The 20,636-nt window shown below is 66.8% G+C and overlaps 1 protein-coding gene across 1 annotated transcript in view; it reads right to left on the bottom strand.

The window, feature by feature from the left end:
* Positions 1-20,636, bottom strand: part of AGRN (agrin) — a 35,212-nt gene that overhangs the window by 1,304 nt on the left and 13,272 nt on the right. The window contains exons 3-40 of the mRNA XM_007448966.1: positions 18,943-18,990; positions 15,454-15,669; positions 15,083-15,307; positions 14,770-14,994; positions 14,373-14,579; positions 13,080-13,298; positions 12,811-13,005; positions 12,519-12,719; positions 12,288-12,436; positions 12,097-12,202; positions 11,260-11,376; positions 11,015-11,179; positions 10,714-10,857; positions 10,483-10,607; positions 10,302-10,407; positions 9,895-10,209; positions 9,678-9,815; positions 9,102-9,229; positions 8,833-8,947; positions 8,636-8,755; positions 8,171-8,518; positions 7,753-7,945; positions 7,426-7,641; positions 6,728-6,957; positions 6,501-6,635; positions 6,306-6,402; positions 6,036-6,200; positions 5,807-5,918; positions 5,567-5,578; positions 5,220-5,336; positions 4,900-5,092; positions 4,730-4,817; positions 4,552-4,575; positions 3,812-3,844; positions 3,282-3,506; positions 2,704-2,807; positions 2,218-2,371; positions 1,824-1,881 (exon numbers count right to left, since the gene is read on the bottom strand). Coding sequence (XP_007449028.1) covers positions 1,824-1,881; positions 2,218-2,371; positions 2,704-2,807; positions 3,282-3,506; positions 3,812-3,844; positions 4,552-4,575; positions 4,730-4,817; positions 4,900-5,092; positions 5,220-5,336; positions 5,567-5,578; positions 5,807-5,918; positions 6,036-6,200; positions 6,306-6,402; positions 6,501-6,635; positions 6,728-6,957; positions 7,426-7,641; positions 7,753-7,945; positions 8,171-8,518; positions 8,636-8,755; positions 8,833-8,947; positions 9,102-9,229; positions 9,678-9,815; positions 9,895-10,209; positions 10,302-10,407; positions 10,483-10,607; positions 10,714-10,857; positions 11,015-11,179; positions 11,260-11,376; positions 12,097-12,202; positions 12,288-12,436; positions 12,519-12,719; positions 12,811-13,005; positions 13,080-13,298; positions 14,373-14,579; positions 14,770-14,994; positions 15,083-15,307; positions 15,454-15,669; positions 18,943-18,990 — 5,768 coding nt within the window. The remainder of the gene's footprint in view (positions 1-1,823; positions 1,882-2,217; positions 2,372-2,703; positions 2,808-3,281; positions 3,507-3,811; positions 3,845-4,551; positions 4,576-4,729; positions 4,818-4,899; positions 5,093-5,219; positions 5,337-5,566; positions 5,579-5,806; positions 5,919-6,035; positions 6,201-6,305; positions 6,403-6,500; positions 6,636-6,727; positions 6,958-7,425; positions 7,642-7,752; positions 7,946-8,170; positions 8,519-8,635; positions 8,756-8,832; positions 8,948-9,101; positions 9,230-9,677; positions 9,816-9,894; positions 10,210-10,301; positions 10,408-10,482; positions 10,608-10,713; positions 10,858-11,014; positions 11,180-11,259; positions 11,377-12,096; positions 12,203-12,287; positions 12,437-12,518; positions 12,720-12,810; positions 13,006-13,079; positions 13,299-14,372; positions 14,580-14,769; positions 14,995-15,082; positions 15,308-15,453; positions 15,670-18,942; positions 18,991-20,636) is intronic.

Genomic DNA, 20,636 nt, shown 5'->3' with positions numbered 1-20,636 from the left:
CCCCGCCCACCTTTTCAGGAGTGGTACACCACCAGCTTGGAACCTTCTGCTGCTTGCAAGCCCCGATCCCAAATCACCACCGCCAGTGCCGAGAGCAGGTTGGGGTGCCCCTCGCCCTCCTTGGCTTTTCCTCTTCCTCACCGTCCTGACAACCTGGAGGGTCCTGCACCCTCAGCACTGGTTGCGCCGAGAGCCCCTCCTTCTGGAAGCATCAGCTCCCAGAGCGCCCTCTCCTGGTCCTCCCACCATGGGGGTCTCTTCTCCCTTCACTCAGCCGAGCCCACCTACTCCCTCATGTGCCCGGCCTCAGCCCAGCTTCCCCTCTGCTTGGTAGCCCACGGCCTCCTGGACTCCACTCAGGCGGCCTCAGCCCCTCACCCCAGCCACTCCAGACGCAGCAGGGGGCCTGCCCAGGTGCCCCTGCGCCTCAGTCAGTGCCTCCCCCTCCCTGTGTCCAGCCCACACCGGCCCACCAGGGTCCCCTTCCCACAGGCCTCATCTCCACCCCATCCTGGCTCCCCCAGAGGCCCTCCTTGCCCTTAGTACCGCCAGCCCGCTCTCCTCGCAGCCCCTCTTCCCATCCTGTGCTCACAGACACCTGGACGTAGGCTGATACCTGTGCAGACGCATACATGCATGCACACGTGGCAGGGGCTGCAGCCTGCCCGCAAGGCCTGCCATCCTTAAGGAGGCGACCTGGGGTGCAGGCCTCACGGGCCCACCTGGCCAGCCCCTTGCACAACAGTGTGCGCACTCGCCGCTCAGGGTCTCCTCTCCAAAAGCAGCCCCCACCCCAGCACAGGACCCCCTCCTCCATCCAGAGCCACCTAAGGGAGCTTGAAGCCTGCATGCCACCATGAAGCTCAGCGAGGAGCTCCCGGGACAGGAACTGGCCGGGTGGGCGAGCGCAGGGCCAGGCGGGGTTGAGAGCTGTGGTGTTTGTGTGGACAGACGCAAGCGCCTCTTGCAAGTGTTCAGACTTTATTTCATGGTGATTGACACAAACACAGATTGGAGTTAGTAACAGGACTTCTGAGGCTCCTGCAGCCTCTGAGCCTGACAGCCCAGCCGGGCTGGGGGAGGGGCTGCCACCCCCGCCAGGACAGGTGAGGGCGGCTGGGGGGACGGGACCAGATGAGACCTAACACTGCAGTTTAAGGCGTCTCTGGCTTCCGCGCACCTGCCCCTCGGTGTTGCCTAATCGCCCAGCCTGCCCCCGGTCACTCCTGGATAAGGACAACCTCTCCTCACACCACAACTGGACAGCTTTGCTGTGCGGCGTCCTCAGCTGCCCTCGGGCCAGGACAGGAAAGACAACAGCCCCGCCACCCCAGCTGTCAAATAAAATCAGTACATAAAGACTCTGCGGTTGGTGGCCAGGCCTGGACGTGCATCCTCAGGAGGGGATGCTGCCCCCCCAAGGCAGGCAGGCAGTGACGTCCACCACGTCACAAGTGGCCCCACGCCCTCTCAGGGCTCCTTGTGGGGCCTTGGGGGGAGGAGGGGGGACACAGCCATGCCCAGGGTGGCTGGGTGGATGGGCAGGGCCAGCTGCGGGCCAGGGTGCCCTGAACAGGCCTGTGCCCGGCCTCTGCTCTCCAGTGCCCTGGGACAGGTGGACTCAGCTGGAGGGAGGGGCGCAGCATGGCCTCAACAGTGACATTGTTTCACAGGACTGGCACAGGAGGCCTGGGCTCGGTGGGCCCTGGTGAGGCTGGTCCCGCCCAGCACAGGCAGGGAGGAGGGGCGGCTCAGATGGGAACCCAGAGAGGCCCTGTGGGGCTTGCACAGAGGAAGGGCCCCCTAAGCCGTACAGTGCCTACCTGCTCTGGGGACACAGGCCTCGCCAGATGGAACACAGGCAATGTGTGTATGCGGGGCCTGCCGACAGGCTGGAGAACACAGGGGCCAGCACAAGTGGATACTCGGGGGAGGCACAGCCTGAGAGGCCAGGACACGGTGTCCCAAGGCAGAGGGGCACGTCCCAAGGCTGCTGAGTGAGCCAGGCCCTCCATGTGCAGCATTCCTCCACCAACCCCTTGGAGTCCCTTGGCACCAAGTCTGTCTCTGCAGCGCACCTGCCTGGACAGGAGGGAGGCCGGGCCAGCAGTCCCTCCAGCTGACACATAGGCAAGAAAATCATATCAAAAAAGCAACAAGTTTACAAAAATAGAAAATAATTACAGCAGGGTGGGTCGTGGCTGCATTGTGGCTCACGGGGCAGGACAGGGCCGAAGGTCCGGCTTGGTGACAGCATCCTCAAGCAGGTTCAGCGGGCGCCGACCCACCACCACGTCCCGCAGGCAGCCCACGAAGCCCGTGCCGTAGGCCTTGGGCAGGGCCTGGCCCACAGGCAGCTTCTCTAGGCCACCTGCAGGAAGACAGAGGAAAGGTCACTGGGCTCAGTGACAGGCAGGCCAGACACTGGCAGGCAGAGGAGCCCGCCGCACCTGAATGACCAGGTGAGTCACCTGCAGCCCGCCAGTGCCCGGGGGGTGACCAGGGGACCAGCAGACGAGCTCCAGCCTCCTGGCCTCACACCACCCAGGGCACGGCAGGGGCTAAGACAGGAGGGGAGAGGGCCCCACCCCAGCCAGCCCATCTGCTGTCCTGGACAGCACTGACACGGGTGCCACTCTTCGTTGCCAGCTCCAGGGGATGAGACCTGTCCCTCCCCTGGCTTCCCCCCGACCAATCACTCACCCAGCCACAGGGCTCCATCTGTGTCCAGCTGCGTGGCACCCAGTGGGGAGGAACCAGTCACAGGGGCCTCGTTGCCCACCTGAAGGGAGCCTTCCCTCTGTTCCCTGGGGGCGTGGTGGGCGGGGTGAGGCCATCAGGTGGTTCCAGGTCCTGGTCCCTCCATCCCTTTCGCCCCAACACCACACCCTGGGGACCGTCACCAAGTGTCACCCCTGGGGGCCAGGATGGAGTGGCACTGACCCCAGGAGAGCACCAGATGGCCAAAGGCAGGGGGACCTCCAGCTTTGCTGGAGGGGACGGCCAAGGCTCAGACCAGAGGGACATGTCCCCAGCCGGCGTCTGGGTAGAGCGGGGAAACCCCTTTCAGATCAGGGGTTCCCTGGCCATCATTGCCTCTCCTGTACCCTCTCATCCCTCCTCCTGTGCTGGCAGTGACCTCAGGTCAGGCCACCAGCCCTCCTCACCCTCCTCCCCCTACCAAACTCCTACCCTAGCCATGAGTGGCCAGGCATGCCCTGGCCGGGCAAGTCCAGGCAGCGCCCTCTGCTATTCTCGGTGGCCCCAGGCTCCCTGCTAACCTGTGTGCCCTGACCCGCAACCAGCGGTTGGTGCTGACTGGTACGGTGGAGCGCAGCACCATGGGCTGGGAGCCCAGGTCGTAAGCCAGTTGCAGGCGCCCGTCCACGATAGCCAGTGCGATGTAGTCGGCCCTCTCTGTGGCTTTGCCACTCCACAGCACCAGCCCCTGCGTGGCCTCGGTGCGCAGGCTCAGCTCAAAGTGGTTGCTCTGTAGCGCCTTCTCACTGGTGGGCAGAGGGCTGGTCAGGACCTCTTGGGAGGGTGGTGGGGACGGGGTAAGGGTGGTAGGAAGGTGAGGGGCATGACTACAGAGGCCATAAGGGCTAGTGGTGCCACCGGGGCAGCTGGATGGGCAGGTGGTGGGCACCATCAGTGGGACAGATGGGCCGAGGGATGGATGGTGGGAGGTGGGGCCAGACGGGCAATCAGAGGAATGAGGTGGACAGACACAGGGACAGCTCGGCAGAGAGATCCTCAGAGAGAAGGGAAGGCAACAGGCAGACGGCAGGGGCCAGGGGCCGCTGCTCACCTGGGAAGGGCCCTGGAATCCGGAGTTTCAGGGCTTAGATGCAGGAAGAGAGGGAGGCAGGTGAGCAGGGGCACAGACAGGCTGTAGTGCGGGGTGGGGTGGGACCCAGCAGCAGCCCCTCCCCACACCCCCGTGTCCACCAGTGGAAGGCGGAAGGAGCAAGCATCCACGGAAGACACACAGGACCCTGGGGCGTCGGCTCCACCCACCACAGAGCCCTGGCCATGACACACGTGCAACACACATGGGCAGACACAGAGCTGGTGGGCACGGCCCAGGCCAGGTGCAGAGGGAACAGCTGGGGCACGGGCGACACGGAACGAAGACCGAGGGCCCCTGGTCGGGAGAGACCCCCGGGTGGCCCCCCATACACGTGGGTGTGCGCACACACGGGAGCACATGGACTCGTGTGCACACTGAGACACACGTGCTCGTGTATGCGCACAGACACGTGGGCACAAATGTGCACGTTTGCAACTGTGCGCACGCGCGCACGCCGTGCCAGTGCCCCGCGGCAAGGGGAGTAGCTGCAGGGGGTGGAGGGTGGACTGGCATTCCACGCATCTGGGAAGGGGCGGCTCCCCACTTCCAAGCGGGAAACGGAACCCCGGCAGCACCAACAGCTCCCCTGAAGCCCCGTCCTCCTCCACTGGGGATGGAAAGTTCTGCCCTCGCCCGTGCTGCCCGGTGGGTGGGGAGCAGAGGATGGTGACAGTGAGGGTGGAGGCGGAGCTACTTACGCTGGGATCTCATTGGTCAGTTCGCTTGGAATCAAAGAGACACAGACAGTGAGAAGGAAGGAGGGTGGAGGAGGGGCGGAGGTGGGCACAGAGCCGGGGGCAGGAGTGGAGGGTCCCGCGTCTAGCCCTGTGCGGCTGCGGAGGGCGGAGGGGCGCCTGGCTCCGGAGGGCTCACTACCTCTCCGCCACGGCGTTGAGGTACTCGATGTAGGTCCGTCCGTCGAAGGCCAGTGTGTCCAGGTCCCCGGCCGACTTCTCAATCAGGCCTGAGAGACAGCGGGGTGAGTGCGGCCTCGGGCGGGCTCCCCCCGCCCTGTCCAGCCTTGGCCCTGTGCCGGAAGCGCTCACCCTTCTCGCAGTGCAGCCCCGAGAAGCCCCCAGGACACAGGCACTCGTAGGAGGCCGCCCGAGGGAGACAGGAGGCCCCGTTGAGGCAAGGGTGACCCTCGGCCTGGGTACAAGGGTGGTCTGCAAAGGACGAGACACCCACCGCCCGCACCACGTGCTCCCGGGTCAGCAGCTGGCGGCCGTTCAGGGAGACCTGGGGACGGGAGCATGAGCCTCTGTCCAGCCTGCCCGGACAGCCCCCATCCCAGGAGGACAGAAGCCCCCTCTGGGATGGGCCCTTCCTCGAGACTGTACCAGGGCACCGCCCCGGCCCCACGTACCAGCTGGATGGCACCATCCAAGCCAGAGGACACGGTGGCTGCCCGGGCCAGCTTGCTGAAGTCAGGGGCCCCCCCCACGTAGAGCGGCTCCTTCAGGTTGAGGACGGTGTGCGGCACCTGGGGGGAGGTGCAGCGGGGTGAGGGGTGTGGAGTCCACCCACCGGGCAGGAACAGCTCGAGCCCCAGACCAGGGCCCGCCCGCCGGTGAGGACCCACCCCGCGCCCTCCAGCCTGCTGGAAGCAGCGTTCATCACAGACACGGCCACACCGGGCTTAGTGGGGGCGGAGCTACGCTAGGGGCGGAGGCGGCAGGAGAGGCAGGAGGCAGGATGAGAGGAGACTGGTACCTTGCGGGATTTCTGGCATCCGAAGAGCGGAGAGCGGAGAGCGGAGAGCGAGCGGGGTGGGGTTGCAGAGCGAGGGCCAGGGAGCAGTGAGAGCAGAGAGGAGGCACAGACAGAGGCCCAGGGCAGAGGAGAGAAAACAGTCCAGTGAGCTCGGGCTATGGGGCGGGGCCGCACGCCTCCCAGGAGGGGGAGGGCGGCAGCGAGCAGGGGGGCAGCCCTGGAGACACTCGCTCAGCTCACCGGGGACTCCCCCAGCACACGGGGCCCATCGTCGACCCGCATGGCTCCTTTGCGTCCGTTTCGCTCCAGGGAGACCCTGGTCCAGGCACCCAGGGCCACTGGCTCCTTGCTCCTGGAGCAAGAGGGGGGGCGCCGTGAGCGCACTGGGGCTCTGCCGGCCTGCCCAGCAGGGGCCTGAGGGACACTGCGCATGCACCCAGGCCGGCCCCCTGCACCCTGTGCGGCCCACCTGATGACCGCTGCCCCCTTGCCCAAGTCGTAGCGGAACTCCAGGACACGGTCGTGCAGTGCCAGCGACACGAAGTCGCCCTTGCCGTCCGCCTTCTGCCCGTTGTAGAGAAGCAGGCCGCCGGGGCCCCGGGCCAGGAACACCACCTCCAGCGCCATCTTATCCCTGGGGTCACGTGAGGGCAGGCGGGGGTGTCGCGATGCCCCCTCCCCCCATGGCTGGGTGGGGCTGGGGGCTGCTTCCCCTCATCCACCCCTCTGCCCAACTGACCCCAGGTCCCGCTCAAAGGTGTGCAGGCCTCTCAGCTCCAGGAAGGAGAAGCTGCTGAAGTCGGCCAGGAGAGGCTGGCTATCCTCCCGCCCTGAGACTGAGAGGACAGGAGAGGGTCACGCAGGGTGCCGGGCCCTGACCCCAGAGCCCCAGGGCCCCCAGGGCCCGCCCTGCCCTGAGCGCCGCTGTCCCCACCTGTCTGGCAGAGGCTGCCCTCCCGGCCCCGAGGGCACTCGCACTTGGCCTCGCCCTGGGGCAGCACGCGGCAGGGGGCTGCCCCATGGCAGGGGTTCGGCTGACAAGGGTCCTTCTCATCAGCACAGGTCGGGCCTGGAGGGAGGCAGGTTGGGGTCCCGGGAGGCCTGAGTCCCAAGCACAGACACACAAGTCCCCCCAGCACCCGGCCCAGGGCCCGTCCTCACCAAAGCGGCCGGGTAGGCACCGACAGTGGAACATGCCAGCCTCCAGGGCCTGGCACGGGGCCCCGCCGAGGCAGGGGTTAGGCACACAGGGGTGGTCCCCGCACTCGCCCACTCCAGAGCTTCGGGTCGCAGACCCCTGCCAGTCACTCAGCTCCAGCTGCTGGTTGTTGACGTCCAGCAAGCGGATACAGCCCCTAAGCCCGACCCCAACAGAGGTCCGCTCGAGCACCCTGCCACGGAGATGAGAGGGTCAGCGGTCAGAGGCCAGAGACCAGAGCTGTCTGTCCTCTCTCACAACCAGCTGTGACACTGGCGTCCCTCAGTCAGCCGGGGTTGTGAGTCAGGGCTGCTACCCGTCCCCAACCCCTCTTTTGGTCCTCACAAGATGGACAGTCAACCCACAGAATCAGGAGGTGGGTTGGGCTGAGAGTCAAGGGTCAGGACTGAAGGTCAGGGCCAGCCCAGCCCCTCCTCGGTGATTACACGGCAGCTTGGTCCTCAGGATCAGGACAGAATCAGGATCACGGTCAAGGGCTGGGGCTGAGGCCAGCGTCACAGCCGTGGTCCACACCCACACTTCCAACCCCTTTGTTATCCACAGGGAGCTTGGACCTCCTGGATGCCACCCCAAGAGTCAGGGATCAGGGCCAAGGTCGGGGGTCTGCGGTCGGGGCCACGCCACCCTCCTCCATGCTCACACGGAAGCCTGGTCCTCCGGGACGCCACCCACAAAAAGGTCCATGTCCAGGTTGAGGCCGTCAGTGCCACTGGGGCTCTGGCCCAGGACAGGGGTCTCACCGTCCACCGAGAGAGTGCCCTGGCGCCAGTGCCGAGACAGCTCCAGGTGATGCCACCGGCCGGGCTGCACGGGCACTGAGCTGGTCAGCACCGCGGGCCCCGAACCTGTGTCGAACCTGGGGGGCGGGAACAGGCGCTCGGGACAGCCAAACGGAGCCAGGACCACGGCTGGCCCTGCCCCCCAACCCCCACCCTCATCCCTGATCCCCCATCCGCCCGCCACCCACCTGAGCTGCACGCGGCCCCCCAGCAGCGCCAGTGCCAGGAAGTCCTTGCCCCGGGCATTGCCGTTGTATAGCAGCAGACCCTGGGGCTCCAGCGCCCGGAATTCAAGCGCCAGGCGCAGGGTGTGGTAGGCACGGAGGGTGGGGAAGGCCAGGAAGGAGTGGCCCCCGAAGGCCGGCACGGAGGGGCGCGGTGCTGCAGGAGACGGAGGGGCAGTGGAGGGCACAGAGGACCCGGCTGCCCGGGCTCTGACTGCCGGTCCGAAACCCCCAGCCCTGTCCCCAGCGCTGGGCCAGGGAGTCCAACCGACCCCTCACCCCAGCCTGGCCCCCCTGCCCGGCCCCCCACTCCCGGCGGCCCGGCCCTCCCCAACCTGGCCCCCTCTGCCTCCCTGCCCCTCCCCCGCGTGGATGACCTTACCCTGCTCGCAGACAGCGCCCCCCCTGCCCGCTGTGCAACGGCAGGTGAAGTCTCCACCTGAGCCCTGGTCCTGGCAGGTCCCCCCGTGGAGGCAGGGCTGGGAGTCACAGGGCCTTGGGGGCTGCTGGATGCCTGGGGGCGGGGGCCGGTGTGCAGGCATACGGCTAGGGGCAGGGGTGGGGGGCTGGCGCGCGGTGAAAGGCACTGTGGTCCTGCTGACGGGCCGGCTTGTGTGACTGGGATAGAGGGCCCGAGGGGTCACAGCTGAAGGTGGCAGGCGGGCCACAGTGGTGGCTCTGGCCGTGGCTGCAGCAGGGGTGGCTCCCGTGAAGAACGCAGGAAACCAGTCTGGGGGTAGGGGAAGCTGTCAGGATCCGCAAGGAGCAGGGATCCCAAGCACAGTGCGCGGCATGGGGGACGGAGGGTGGGGACAAGCTGTGGCTGGCGGCCGGACCAGGCTCTCACCGAAGTCCATGAACCGCACGTGTTCCTGCAGAGGCCGCCTCACGCCCAGGGACCGGCGCCTGGATGCCTGGATCTGCCGGACCAGGGCCTGGCACACATCGGGAGCCCTGAAGGCTGTGGCTGGAGAGGAGGGACCCTGAGCATGGTGGAGGCCAGGGCGGCACCCCACTTCCCGGGGGGACTGGGTGGGGGCTCACTGGGGTCGAAGTGCACATCGACGATGGCTCGGACGGAGTTGCCGGGCCCCAAGTCCCGCAGGCGGACACTTCGAAAGTCCTTCTTAAGGTCCGAGTTCCGGAAGAGGTCATCCAGCTGCGGGTGGAGAGTGAGTTAGGGCTCCGGGAAGCTGCCCAGGCTGGACCGTTGGGCCCTCCTCCCGCCCCCACAGCGCTTCTCTGGGTCTGTCCTGGGAAAAAGGCCAGTGGCTGGGTAGGGGCTGCCACCCTGGCCACGGCCCCACACTCACCGCGCTCTCGATGCTCCTGGCCGTCTCCCCAAACAGCTCGGACTTGGGGTCGGCCATCTCCGGCGTGTAGAACAGCTCCTGCCCCTCGACCCCCTCGAGCTCCAGCACACCCTGGAACACCTTGGTGGCTGCGGGGGAGGGAGCAGTGAGGTCCTGCCCGGCACCTGCCTGGCCTCCGGGCCAGCCATGGGCACAGGCCCCAGCAGCAAGCCACGCGGGGTGCAGGGCAGGTGGCGGTTAGTCAGATGGTCATGAGGTTAGTGGGGACCCCGGGGCAGGGCTGGCATCGGTTACCAGACAGACTCCTCGGAGCAGTGCCCCAGGCCGGCTTGCAACAGGAAAAACAGGTTAGCCACGGGGTCTTGGGCACCCACGCGTGTGCGGGGGCCGAGAACACACGTTACGTGTGCATGTACTGAATCCCCAAGACCGCTTGCACATGTGCTAAAATCAGAATATCACAAAGCCTGGGTGCCCACCTGCCGGACAGGCCTGTGGCCGGGAGGAGAGACAGCGTCTCTGGATGTGTCCAGGCCATTCCACACGCTCCACCCAGGCCCCCGGCCACCCACTCACCAGGACAGTTGGAGCCCTCTGCGTCAAGTGAGGGTGTCTTGCCATCTGAGCAGCAGCCCATAGGCGAGTTATAGCAGGAAGCCCTCTCCATGGGTGGCCCGGGGGTCCCAGCGCTGTCTCTCTCAGGGGGCTCGAGTCCTGGGGAGGTGCCGTCTGAGCCCAGCCCCAGGTGCAGCCCTCCTGGGCCCTGCCCCCACGTCCCGGAGCCTGTGCTCACCTCCTGAGCCAGCCGCACTGGCCTCCAAGTCACCACTCAGCTCCTCGTCACCGCTCCCATCGGCGCTGCCAGATTCGCCAAAGGCAGATGTGGCGAGGCTGGCTGCCGGGGAGGGGGCCGTGGGAGGCATGGTCAGCACAGGCCTTGCAGCGGTCCTGGGGATGCTGGCAGTGGTCCAAGGTTGCGATGCGGGTCGAGCGGTACTACTGGGAGCCAGGGAGAGGACGCTGGGTGGAGGCAGCAGAGCCTTGCTCAGGTCAAGCCCTGAGGGGGCCACAGAGGCAGATGTCGGACGGGGGCCGGAAGTGACGTCTTCTGTAAGGAGAGGAGATTCCAGGTGGCGGGGCTGGTGGTCAGAGCAGAGTCAGGCCTTCCCGGTCAGTCTGGGGCAGTGGGTAAGGCCTTACCCTGGCAAGGGCCGAGGCTCTGGATAGAGATGTCCAAGCCCTGGCGGCAGGCAATGGTCCTCAGCTGGCACTCGTTGCCATAGGTGACTCCATCTGACCCACAGACCTGGGGCACAGGACACGGATGCTGGGGGGAGGCCCCTCCGCACCTCTGGCACCCTCCACACTACCCATCCCTCACCTTGGTAGCATTGGCCCCTGGACAGGCGGGTGTTGGGCACACGCAGTGGGCGGAGCCAGCCTCCTCCACGCAGGACGCCCCGAACTCACAAGGCATCTCAGCACAGGTCTTGGGTGCCGGAGAGTCTGGGGCACAGACACGGGAGAGCCCACTGGCTCAGGAAACCCCGCCCCTGTGATGGCCTCATCCCCAGCACAGGGGGCCAGGGGCAGTGCCAGGTCTGGCCCTCACCTGTCTCACAGCCAGCAGGGCCCAGGGCACGGCCGTCTGGACACTGCCCACACCGGGGTCCGGCCACCCCGGGCTTACAGGAGCACAGCCCGGTCATCTGTTCACAGTCGTCCCGCACGGCCCCCTTGGGGTCACAGCTGCAGGCTGGGAGGCAGGGGAGAGGAGGCTGAGACCTGTGCCTGGCTTCCCTGCGGGCTCCAGGGCCTGGCCCAGCCCCTGCCAGGGGGCGTGAGGAATGCAGGGACAGGGTGGGCAGGCAGCAGTGCTCAGCTGGGGACCGATCATGGGCCCTGTCACTCACGGGTACAGCCACTCCGGCCATCGGTGACAATGCCACGGAAGTTCCAGAAGCCGGGCTCGCAGCGGTCACACTTGAGGCCCCCCACGCCCGGGCGGCAGGAGCACTGGCCTGTGGCCGGGTCACAGGTGCCACTGTAGGAGCCGTGGGGGTTGCACTGGCACAAGCCTGCAAGGCCAGGGCAAGGCAGGGTCACTGCAGCTGCGTGGCTGCCTGGCTGCGGGTCAGGGCCGGGCTCGGGTACTCACTGGGGCAGCCGGCCAGGCCCACGCCCCGCGCAGCAGTGATGTTGTCCAGGCAGCAGCCGTAGGGGCTCTGAGCGCAGTGCAGGGGAACCGCAGGCAGCAGCGGGGCCGAGGTGGGGGCTGCAGGGAGGGGCAGGGGTTGAGATGCCAGGCGGGGCCAGACGCTCAACCTGGGCACAGCCACTCTGCCTCAACCGCCCCCGCCCTCACCACTCAGCCCTCCAGATGCCGGCTCCCACCAGGGCCTGTGGGTCTGCAGCTCGGGTCACAGGCGAGAACCCCATACCACACATGAGAACGATAACGTGTCTGCACACCAAGTACCAGCAACATGTGAAACGCCCACAGATCGTGGACGTGAAGCCCCGTGCACACACATACAACCAGAGCCACACGCTCAGATTAGTGGGCCTCTGCAAGGTGGCAGGCACACATGTACACCACATTCCCCCGCGCACAGACACACAGGGGAGCACTCGTGCGTGTACAAAGATACAACGATTGCCGGTCACCATTAACCTCCTCCCAAAAGAAAAAGTGCCCGGAGGGTGGGCCTCGCTGGTTCACTGATGCCCCCCTGCACACAGTAGGTGCTCAGTGCACACTTGCTGACCGGCAGGCACACACGTCCATGCACCACAGCTGCACAAATGTGGATATACACTAACAGCACACACTGCAAACACGATACACGTGTTCACACACGCCCACCCCAGCACACACGCAACAACTTCGAACAAGACACGGACCCCCACAAGCCTCACACCCGTGGGCACACATACCTCTGGACAGGCACACGTGTGCCCACGCACAGCCGGACACGCCCGCACGCCCACTCACCGCTGCAGGCTCCCTGGGCCACGACGTACAGCTCTGGCCGCGATTCACACCTGGCCTTCCTCAGCTCGCACTCGGCGCGGTAGGTGACCCCGTCCGAGCCGCACACCTGGAGGAAGGGTGTCAGGGCAGGTGTGGGCGGCCACGGCCCCTGCCTCACTGCCCAGTGGGAGTCAGGGGAGGGGGGGCCTCACCGGGCTCCTCAGGACGCTCTGGCAGCTGAAGTCGCAGACGCACGGCCCGTCCTCTGAGTCCTCGTCCCAGATGCCGCCTCGCTGCCGGCACAGCTCCTGCCCACACTCACCGTGCTCTCCAGAGCCCGAGCCTCCCGAGCCGCACTCGGCTGCGGGGAGGAGGCCAGGTCATCTCGGGGTCCCGGCCGAGGCTGGTGCCCAGCAGCCCACACCAGCTGCCCCCGAGCCTACCCTGCTCACACGGCCCCGCCCGGGCCTCCTCTATCTGCATCTGCTGCTGGCAGGCCGCCTCGCGGAGCTCGCAGGAACTGCGGTAGGTCACGCCGTCGCTGCCACACACGGGGCCGGGCGGAGGGCGCTCGCACCGGGGACACACACACTGCCCCGCCGAGCACACGGCCCCAAAGGCGCACACTGTGTCTCCGCAGGTCTCTGCAGAAGGCGGGGCCGGGCGGCGGTCAGCTGATACTGGGTGGAGGAGGCACGGGACCACAGCCCGCCGGGTGCCCCCAGCCCCACTCACGGCAGGGTCCAGCCGAGGCCACGTGCAGGCTGATCTGGCGTGTGCAGGCGTGCACGTGCAACTCACACTCGCTGGCATACGTGTGCCCGTCAGAGCCGCACACGGGCTGGGCCGAGGCCACGCACTCGGAGGGGCACACGCAGCGCCCGGTCTCAGCCTCGCACAGGGCTCCAAAGCGGCACTGCCCACAGCGGTCTGGGGAGGAGGCTCCATCACCACGGTGACGAGGACGGCCACCCCCCAGCTAGACCCACTCATCCACCACTGACCACAGGGTCCTCGGCGAGCCACCCGGATCTCCCGCCCAAGGGCGCAGGCCGTAGCCTCCAGCTCGCACGTGCTGCTGTACGTGACGCCATCGCTGCCACACACGGGATCGTAGATGCCTGAACACGCTCGCTGACACGCACACTCCGCTTCCCCATCCTTCACAGCACACATCGCCCCGAACGGACACTGCACCCCGCGGCACGGGGACGGGGGCTGGTCTGGGGAGAACGTGGGCACTCAGCAGGGTCCCCACCTGCTCTCCTAGGCGACGCGCAAAGCCCCCAGCCCCACGCAGCAGACCCTTTCCCAGGGTGGGGATGGTGTGGGAAGAGTGGACCAGGAGGAGGGCGGGATGCGCAGGACACAGCAGAGAAAGGGACAGACGCGGACACGCGTGGGCAGGGACGCAGACTCAGATGGCCCCAGGTCTCTGCGTGAGTGTGGGGCGGGGCTGCCCTCTAGACACAGGAGCTTCTGGACTGGTCTCGGGGGCTGGTGGGAGGGCCAGCTTTACCAGCCCGCCCAGGCCACTGACCCTTGAGCACCAGCAGCCCTGGACACCCATGCGTGGCCGGGGGGGTGCTCTCTCTGTGGGGGGAGGAGTCTGCAACCCAGAGCCACACCCAGGGCCACACGGGGGAGGAGGTGTCTGTCCACTTGCTCTGAGGACCGCAAGGCCAGGCAGCAGCGAGCCACCCCCCCCTGCCGCGCGGGGGGCAGACCTCGGGCTGTGGGCTCCTGGCGGCAGGCGCGGTACCTCATCCTGCCAGCAGGTCAGGCTGGAAGACACAAGAGGTGGACCCAAGAGGGAAGGGAGAGCAGAGGAGAGAAAACAGACGCAGAAAGAGAGACCGGAAAGATGGGCAGACCGGCCGACGGGGGCGGAGGTAGAGCTGGGCAGAGCCCCAGTCCACTCAGGACGCGCTGTCTCTGCCCATTCCTGGTCCCTCGAAGCCCGACTGAGACGCTGCCTCTAAGGGGGCTGTGTGTCCCAAGAGTGTGGCACCCGGAGGACTTGAGGGCTGTCGGGCAGGTCCCAGGGAGCCTGCCCACGGACCCCTGCCTCTGCCGCACATCCCCACAGGTGCTGCAGGCACCTCCCTGACAGATGCCACCTCCCCAGAGCCCGCTGACGGGCAACAGCCCTGCCAAGGCTCCCCAGAGTGACCAGCTGTCGCCCACAAGCCCAGGGAAGAGAAGCATGACTCAGGATGGAGATGGCATGTGATGACAGGCAGCGGGGACTGCCGGACCAGCCTGCTCGCAGCACAGAGCCCGCCCACGGTGCTCACCACACGGGCCCTGGCGTTTGGCGGGGATGCTGCGCTGCTGCTGACACTCGGCCTGCTGGCGCCAGCAGTCATTGTCATATGTGTGCCCGTCGTGGGCGCACACGGGTTTGTAGGCCCCATCACAGATGACACGGTCGCAGGAACAGCGGGGGCGGCCTCGGCGGGACAGACAGACGGCACTGAACTTGCACGCCTCTGGGCACTGGTCTGCGGCGGGGCAAGGAGATCAGAAGAGCCAAAGTACCATGCCGGCCCCCACGCTGGGATGTGCAGGGGATCCACGGGCACACGAGGTGATGAGTGGGGACCCATGAGGCATGCAGGGGAGGGTGGGGATAGGCAGGGCCCTGGGTCATGCAGAGTGCCAGGACGGGGCCCTCCCCCAGGAGCCGCCCACCTCGAGGCTGGCACTGGCCAGAGCGCACTTTCTGGAGGAGGAGGCCTCGGGTGGCCCCGGTTCGGCCCATGACGCAGTCGTTACTGTAGGTAACCCCATCATCCCCACACACGGGCGCCTGCCTCGGAGAGCAGCTCTCTGGCCGCAGGAGCATCTCAGGGCGCCGCGTGCGTGGGTCCACACGGCAGATGAGGCTCAGGTTGTTGAGGGCGCCCTGGCAGGGGTCTGGGGGCGGGAAGGCGGAGGTCAGGGCACTGCCGCTGTGTACACACACCGACTGAGGCCATGCTACACGCGCAGGGGTCGCGCTCACCGCAGGGGCCGTCGAACTTCCTGAACACGTTTTCCTGGTGGGCGCAGGCTTGGCGCAAGAGCTGGCACTCGCTGGGGTAGTCAGTGCCGTCGCTGCCACACACGGGGCCCTCGGGGGCCCCCAGGCACGTGGCAGGGCACAGGCACATGGCTGTCAGTCCATCTGCGGAGCGGGCACAGGTGCTGCCAAAGCTGCAGGTTACATTGGAGCAGGGGTCCCTGGTCCCTGTGGGCGCAGCAGGGTGGGATCACACTGGCCAGTGGCCGGCCCTCCGCGCACCCCCTCACCGCAGGCCCCCCCCCCCGCATCCCCCTCACCACAGCCCCGGCTCCCCCGCATCCCCCTCACCAAGGCCCCCGCTCCGCACTCACCGCAGGGCCCCCGGCGCAGCAGGCGGATGCGCCTCTGCTGGCTGCATTGCGCCCGCTGCAGCTCGCACTCGTTGCTGTAGGTGGAGGCATCCGAGCCGCACACGGGCGCCACCACGCTGGGGCAGGCGCTCTTCTTGCACACACAGGAGGCTCGGCCCGGCTCCTCCGCGCTGGGCTCGCAGACGGCGCCGAAGCCACACAGCATTCCTCGGCACGCTGTGGGTGGGGCGGAAGACGCGACGGGGTGGGTAGGGGCCCGGCCCCTGCCGCCTCCAGGCCCACGGTCATCATGCACACAGTCCAACGTCCGCACACCTGCCAGGATCTTGCACGGACGGTCACACATGCACATGCGTGCCCACCCATGTTCGTGCTGGCGCTCACAGGAACCCCGGGTGCGCCCATCACAGCCAGGGCCTTATGCCCTCCCCCTCTCGACAACCCCCCTCCCCCCGCAGAGCCTTCTCTGCCCCCGCCCCCCTCAGCCCCGCAACTGCGGAAGGGGCATCGCATCTGCTCCTGACCCACTCCCCACACAGAGGACAGACAGACAGCCCCCAGGCCGACTCTATCACAGGGAATCAGCATCCCCACCTCAGAATCAAAGGCCCTCTTCCGACCGTGACCTACTCCTCAGAACCCCGGCCCGCCCCGCCCCCTCCCTGGGAGCTGCTCCAGTGTCCCCGCCCACACCTGGCCCCTGCCACCTCCCCAGGGACCAGCTCCTCCGCCTTTCATGGACAGGCCTGAGGTCATAGAGCTGCAGGACAGGGGGTGGGGTTCCCTGAGCTCAGGTCACATGCTCCACCCTCGGCCCAGAACCCAGCGCCCTGCCGGCCCCACCCCTCTCCTCTTCCCCTCCTGCTTCTCCGCAGGCCTCCCCGCTCCCCAGGCCTGTCCGCACTTGGGCTCTTGTCTGCCCACTCCCCCACCTTCCGCGTCCCCACAGCCAGCCTCCCCCAGGTCCGTGCTCTGCTGTGGCTCGTGGCCTCCCAGCTGCAATCTCTCGCTAGGGCCCCGCGGGTACCCACACACCTCAACCTTCCTCATCTGTCCTCCTGGGCCCCCACCCCCTCCCCAGGCCCTCACACTCAGCATGACCTCCTCAGGGACCCTAGCACACCGGGCCCTGCGGACCCGACTGTTTTCTTCTTTAAACGTTTTAGTTCTCAACTTTGCAGTGTCGCCAGCGCACACCCGCTCACTGAGTTGCAGAGCCGTCAGGACGGGCCCTCCTGGGCACAGTGTCGGGGCAGCGGGCAGGCTGACTCCTCAGGACTCCCACCCAGGGTGACACCCCCATAGGCGGGGCAGGCCCATTACGGGCTGCGGCTGTCTGGATGCAATAAATGTTTAATTGGGTCCACTTATCATTAATAAGTTATGGGGCTGAGGGGGTGCCCCCCATCACCTCCCAGCAGGCTCAGGCAGGGGGGCAGAAGGAAGCAGCCTCAAGTCCCGGCGGGGTGGAGCAGCACAGGGAGCTCGCGCTGTCACCATAGCAACAGCCCACCCCAGGCTCCCGCGAGCCTGTCTGGGAATCCCTGCCCCCACTCCCCACGGGCTGAGTGAACTGGGGCTGGAGGCAAGGGCGGGGCCAGCATGGATACCCCAGCCTGAACTCTCTGCGTCGCCCCCCCGTCCTCCCCCCACCTAATCTGGGCACCTGCGCAGATGCGTCATCAGATCCTGGAGTCAGGCTGCCCCACCTGCATTCACCCGCCAAGTGACAAGTTATCGGTGGGCAAGTTATCGCCTCGCCCTACCTCAGCATCTCCTCCAGTGAATGGGGACAATAGAACCCACCCTCCAGGGTTGTTGTGAGGCTAAAAGGGCCAATACCTGCAAAGGCTTGGAGAGGCCCAGCACTCCTCTCTGGGCCGGCCGCTGCGACGACTAGAGCAGTAAGAGCTGCCAAGCATATGGGCCATCCCTCTGTGTGGCTCAACGCTCTGTCTACTCATAGCCCTCACTTGCCCAAGGCCCTGGGGACCCCCAGGCCAAACCCAGGGGCACTTGCCCCGTCTGGCTGGCTGCTCTATCTGGCTTCAGTTGGACCTGCTGATCAAGGTCTCTTCCAGGGTCCTGACCCCATCCATGGCTGAGGACCTGGTCACCGCACTGCCCCTCGGGCTCAAGCCTCTCTCTCCCTCTGGTCACCCTGGTCCAGCCGGACACCACCCAAGGTCCTGACCCCTGGGCCAAGGACACCTACTCCTGTATGACCAGTAGGTTCCTCGTCCTCCAAGACTTGCACCCTGATCATGCAGGCTGCCCCTCCTTAGCGCAGGTGGAGCGCCCAGAGACCTGCAAGCTTCACGGCCCTTGAGTGTCACCTCTGGGGCTCTGCCATGCTTGCCCTCCTGAAGGAGCCTCTCCTTCCTTGCCCAAGGCTCCCTCACAGTGTGCGATGCCGGAGGCGGTGGTGGCTTTTTATAGCCTCCGACGGTTGGAGTGGGTATATTTAACTCTCTCCCCAGACTTGGGTAGGTCGGAGGATGGAGCGCGTGCCCTGAGCCCTGCCTGTGACCAAGAATGTGCTGTGTGTGTGCCTGGGAGGGATGACGACGGTCATGTGGGGTAGCTGTCCAGAAATGTGTGATGGGATCCGAGGACAGGTGTGGGGCCCGTGTGGAAGGCTGTGGGGCGAGCCAATGCATGTGTGAAGGAAAAGAGACACAGCAGGGCTTGGGGCTTGAGGAGAGAAGGCTGAGGACGCTGGGAGAGAGGAAAGTGTTTAAATCCAGCCAGCTCCGGGCCTCTTGTCCACAGCCTATGAGAGGCTCAGTCCTGGGCCCAAACCCCCAGCCCAGTGCGGACCTGCCCCCTCCCATGGCCCATCCCATGTACGGACGGCCCTCTGTGTACTTCCAGGGACCTGGGCCGTGCCTGCCCAGCAGGGGGCCCAGGCACTGAAAGCAGACCTGGGAGCAGCCCCCTCTCCCAAGAGGACCCCAGGCCACCCCTTTCCCCTGCCCTCCGGAGGCACTGACAGCTTCCTCTCTTCCCCGCTCACATTAGCTTAATTACAGCAGCCCCCCAGGGAGGCCGGGCCCCAGCCCACAGAGCAGGTCAAGAAGGCCAGGCCCAGCCTGCTCAGTCCAGAAACAGACCCGCCCATCCCTCCTCAGACAGCTGCTGCTGGTCCTGCTGAGGCCCTCTCCCTGAGCCCCTGGCCCCCCACGCCCTCTGTACACATGTTCTGACCCATCTCTCAACCCGTGGGCTCCAGCACTGTCAGTCCCAACTTTGAGGCCAAGGTGGGGCCAGGCCCAGTGACTGCGGACCCCACGTTCCCTTTGCTGTCCACCACTGTGGACTCCCCAGGAAGGACCCAGGTTCCCTCATCCAGCCTCCTGCTGCTCCAGACACAGCTAACACGTCTGATGTACACGCCCTAAGAATGACCCCCTGACCACCGAGAGTGCCACCGCCCCTCCAGGCACAGATTGCCAAGCTCAACCTGTCACCAATTGAGCCCTCACTCACCATCCGGAGGCGTTGGGGGCACTGGCGTGAAGTGGGTCCCAGGTTTGTCTGGAAAAAAAACAAATCTCCAAGTCAGGCACCCCCCGCCCCCGCTCCCCAGCCCAAGCCAGTCCTTCCATAGCCTGTCCCATTGTCCAGCCTGGAGGGGTCACCCCTGCCTGCACACATCCCTTCCCTGGCTTTCCTCTGCCCCTCCGGCTGTACCATCATGGTCTGACACCTGTCAGGGAGGCCCAGTGGCAGGGGTGTGGGCAGCCACCTATTCCCGAGATGAGCCCCAGGCCCTGCCAAAGCCCCCATTCCCATTCCCCAATCCCCCCCCGCCAACGAAAGTTGTCTCTGCAGCTCAGGATGTGGGCCGGCCCCTGCCCCCCGCAGCCCACAGACAGCCTTCGGGGGGCCCAGGCATCCAGAGAACGACCCATGGCGTTCCCAGAAGATGCAGTGGCCCATCTGAGCCACGTCACAGCTGGTGGCCTCTCTGTGACCCTGCCTGTCCCCTAATCTTTGGTGGCTGAGGCAGGGGACCTCAGCGAGCAGAGAGGCAGGGTCACCTGGGCCCAGGAGGCTGCCACACCCACAGACGTACAGTTGTTCAGGAAGAGTAGCACCGCGAAGCCGAGCGTGGCGGTGGCCAGGAGGATCAGGCAGACGTTACAGGGGATCATGAAATATCGCACCAGCAGGGAGAGCCCGCGCCGCTGCCGGGGGTCCCGCTCCAGCGGCAGTGGAGGCATGGCCCGGGATCCTCAGCCCCCACTCTTGAGGCGTGGGGGTCCTCACGGGGTGCCCTTGGGCCTCTTCGGTGCCACTCGCCCCATTCTTGGACCCCTGGGCCAGTTGACAGCAGCTATATTCTCAAAGTTCAGCTCCAGTCACAGCTGGGGAGTGGGGGGGTGCCAGGCCCCCTCCACAGCCCTTGAGGCTCATAAAGGAAGGTGTGCAGAATTCTCCCGGAGTAGAAATCCCAGGTTTGGGCTCGGAGGGAGGTGGACGAGGAACCGAGGGTCAGCACCACCCCTGCCGTCCACACCGGCCAGGGCCTGGGCCGGAGGCGCCAGCAGCTCTCCGCGGGGCTCGGGCTTCCCGGAGCCAGCCTGCGCGGCCGCCCAGGAGGAGCCGGTCCGAGTGGGAAGGGCGGCGAGCGGCCCCTCGCCCGGGACTCGGCGGGTCCCGGCTGCTCGGTCCCCGGTAGAGGCGGGAGCGGCGACGGCTGCGAACGGGAGGGGCGAGCGCGCCTCCGGAGGGAGAGAAGAAAGAGCCGGCCGCGGAGGGCCGCGCCCGCTCCCCGCGCCCAGGCCGGGCCGAGGCGGTGAGTGAGGGGCGAGGGGCGCCGTGGAGGGAGGGCGGGGAGCTGAGACAAAGGAAGACGCCTCCGGGGACCCCAGCGTCCGCGGGGAGTCGCGGCTCGCGCCGCAGGAGCATCGAGCGGATGAGGACGGGAGGGCGACGGCACAAAAGAGAACGCAGAGGCTGCGGGCGCTGGGGGACGGCTGGGGGCACCGGGGCTGGAAGGGCGCGGGGGCCGGGGAGGGCGCAGAGGTGGGGCGCTGGGGCTGCGGAGGGTGCAGGTCGGGATGGGGGCTGGGGTCGGGGCTGGAGATGAGGGGGAGCGGTGGCTGGCGCCGGAGAGAAGGCACGTGTGAGGTCGGGGTGGGGGGCTGCGGAGTGGGGGCGAGGAGGGGGGCGGGACA

The sequence above is a fragment of the Lipotes vexillifer genome, unplaced genomic scaffold (assembly GCF_000442215.2).
Source record: "Lipotes vexillifer unplaced genomic scaffold, Lipotes_vexillifer_v1.1 scaffold835, whole genome shotgun sequence".
Lineage (NCBI taxonomy): Eukaryota > Metazoa > Chordata > Mammalia > Artiodactyla > Lipotidae > Lipotes > Lipotes vexillifer.
Note: the sequence above shows the minus strand (reverse complement) of the source record. Positions and strands in the feature narration are given on the sequence as shown.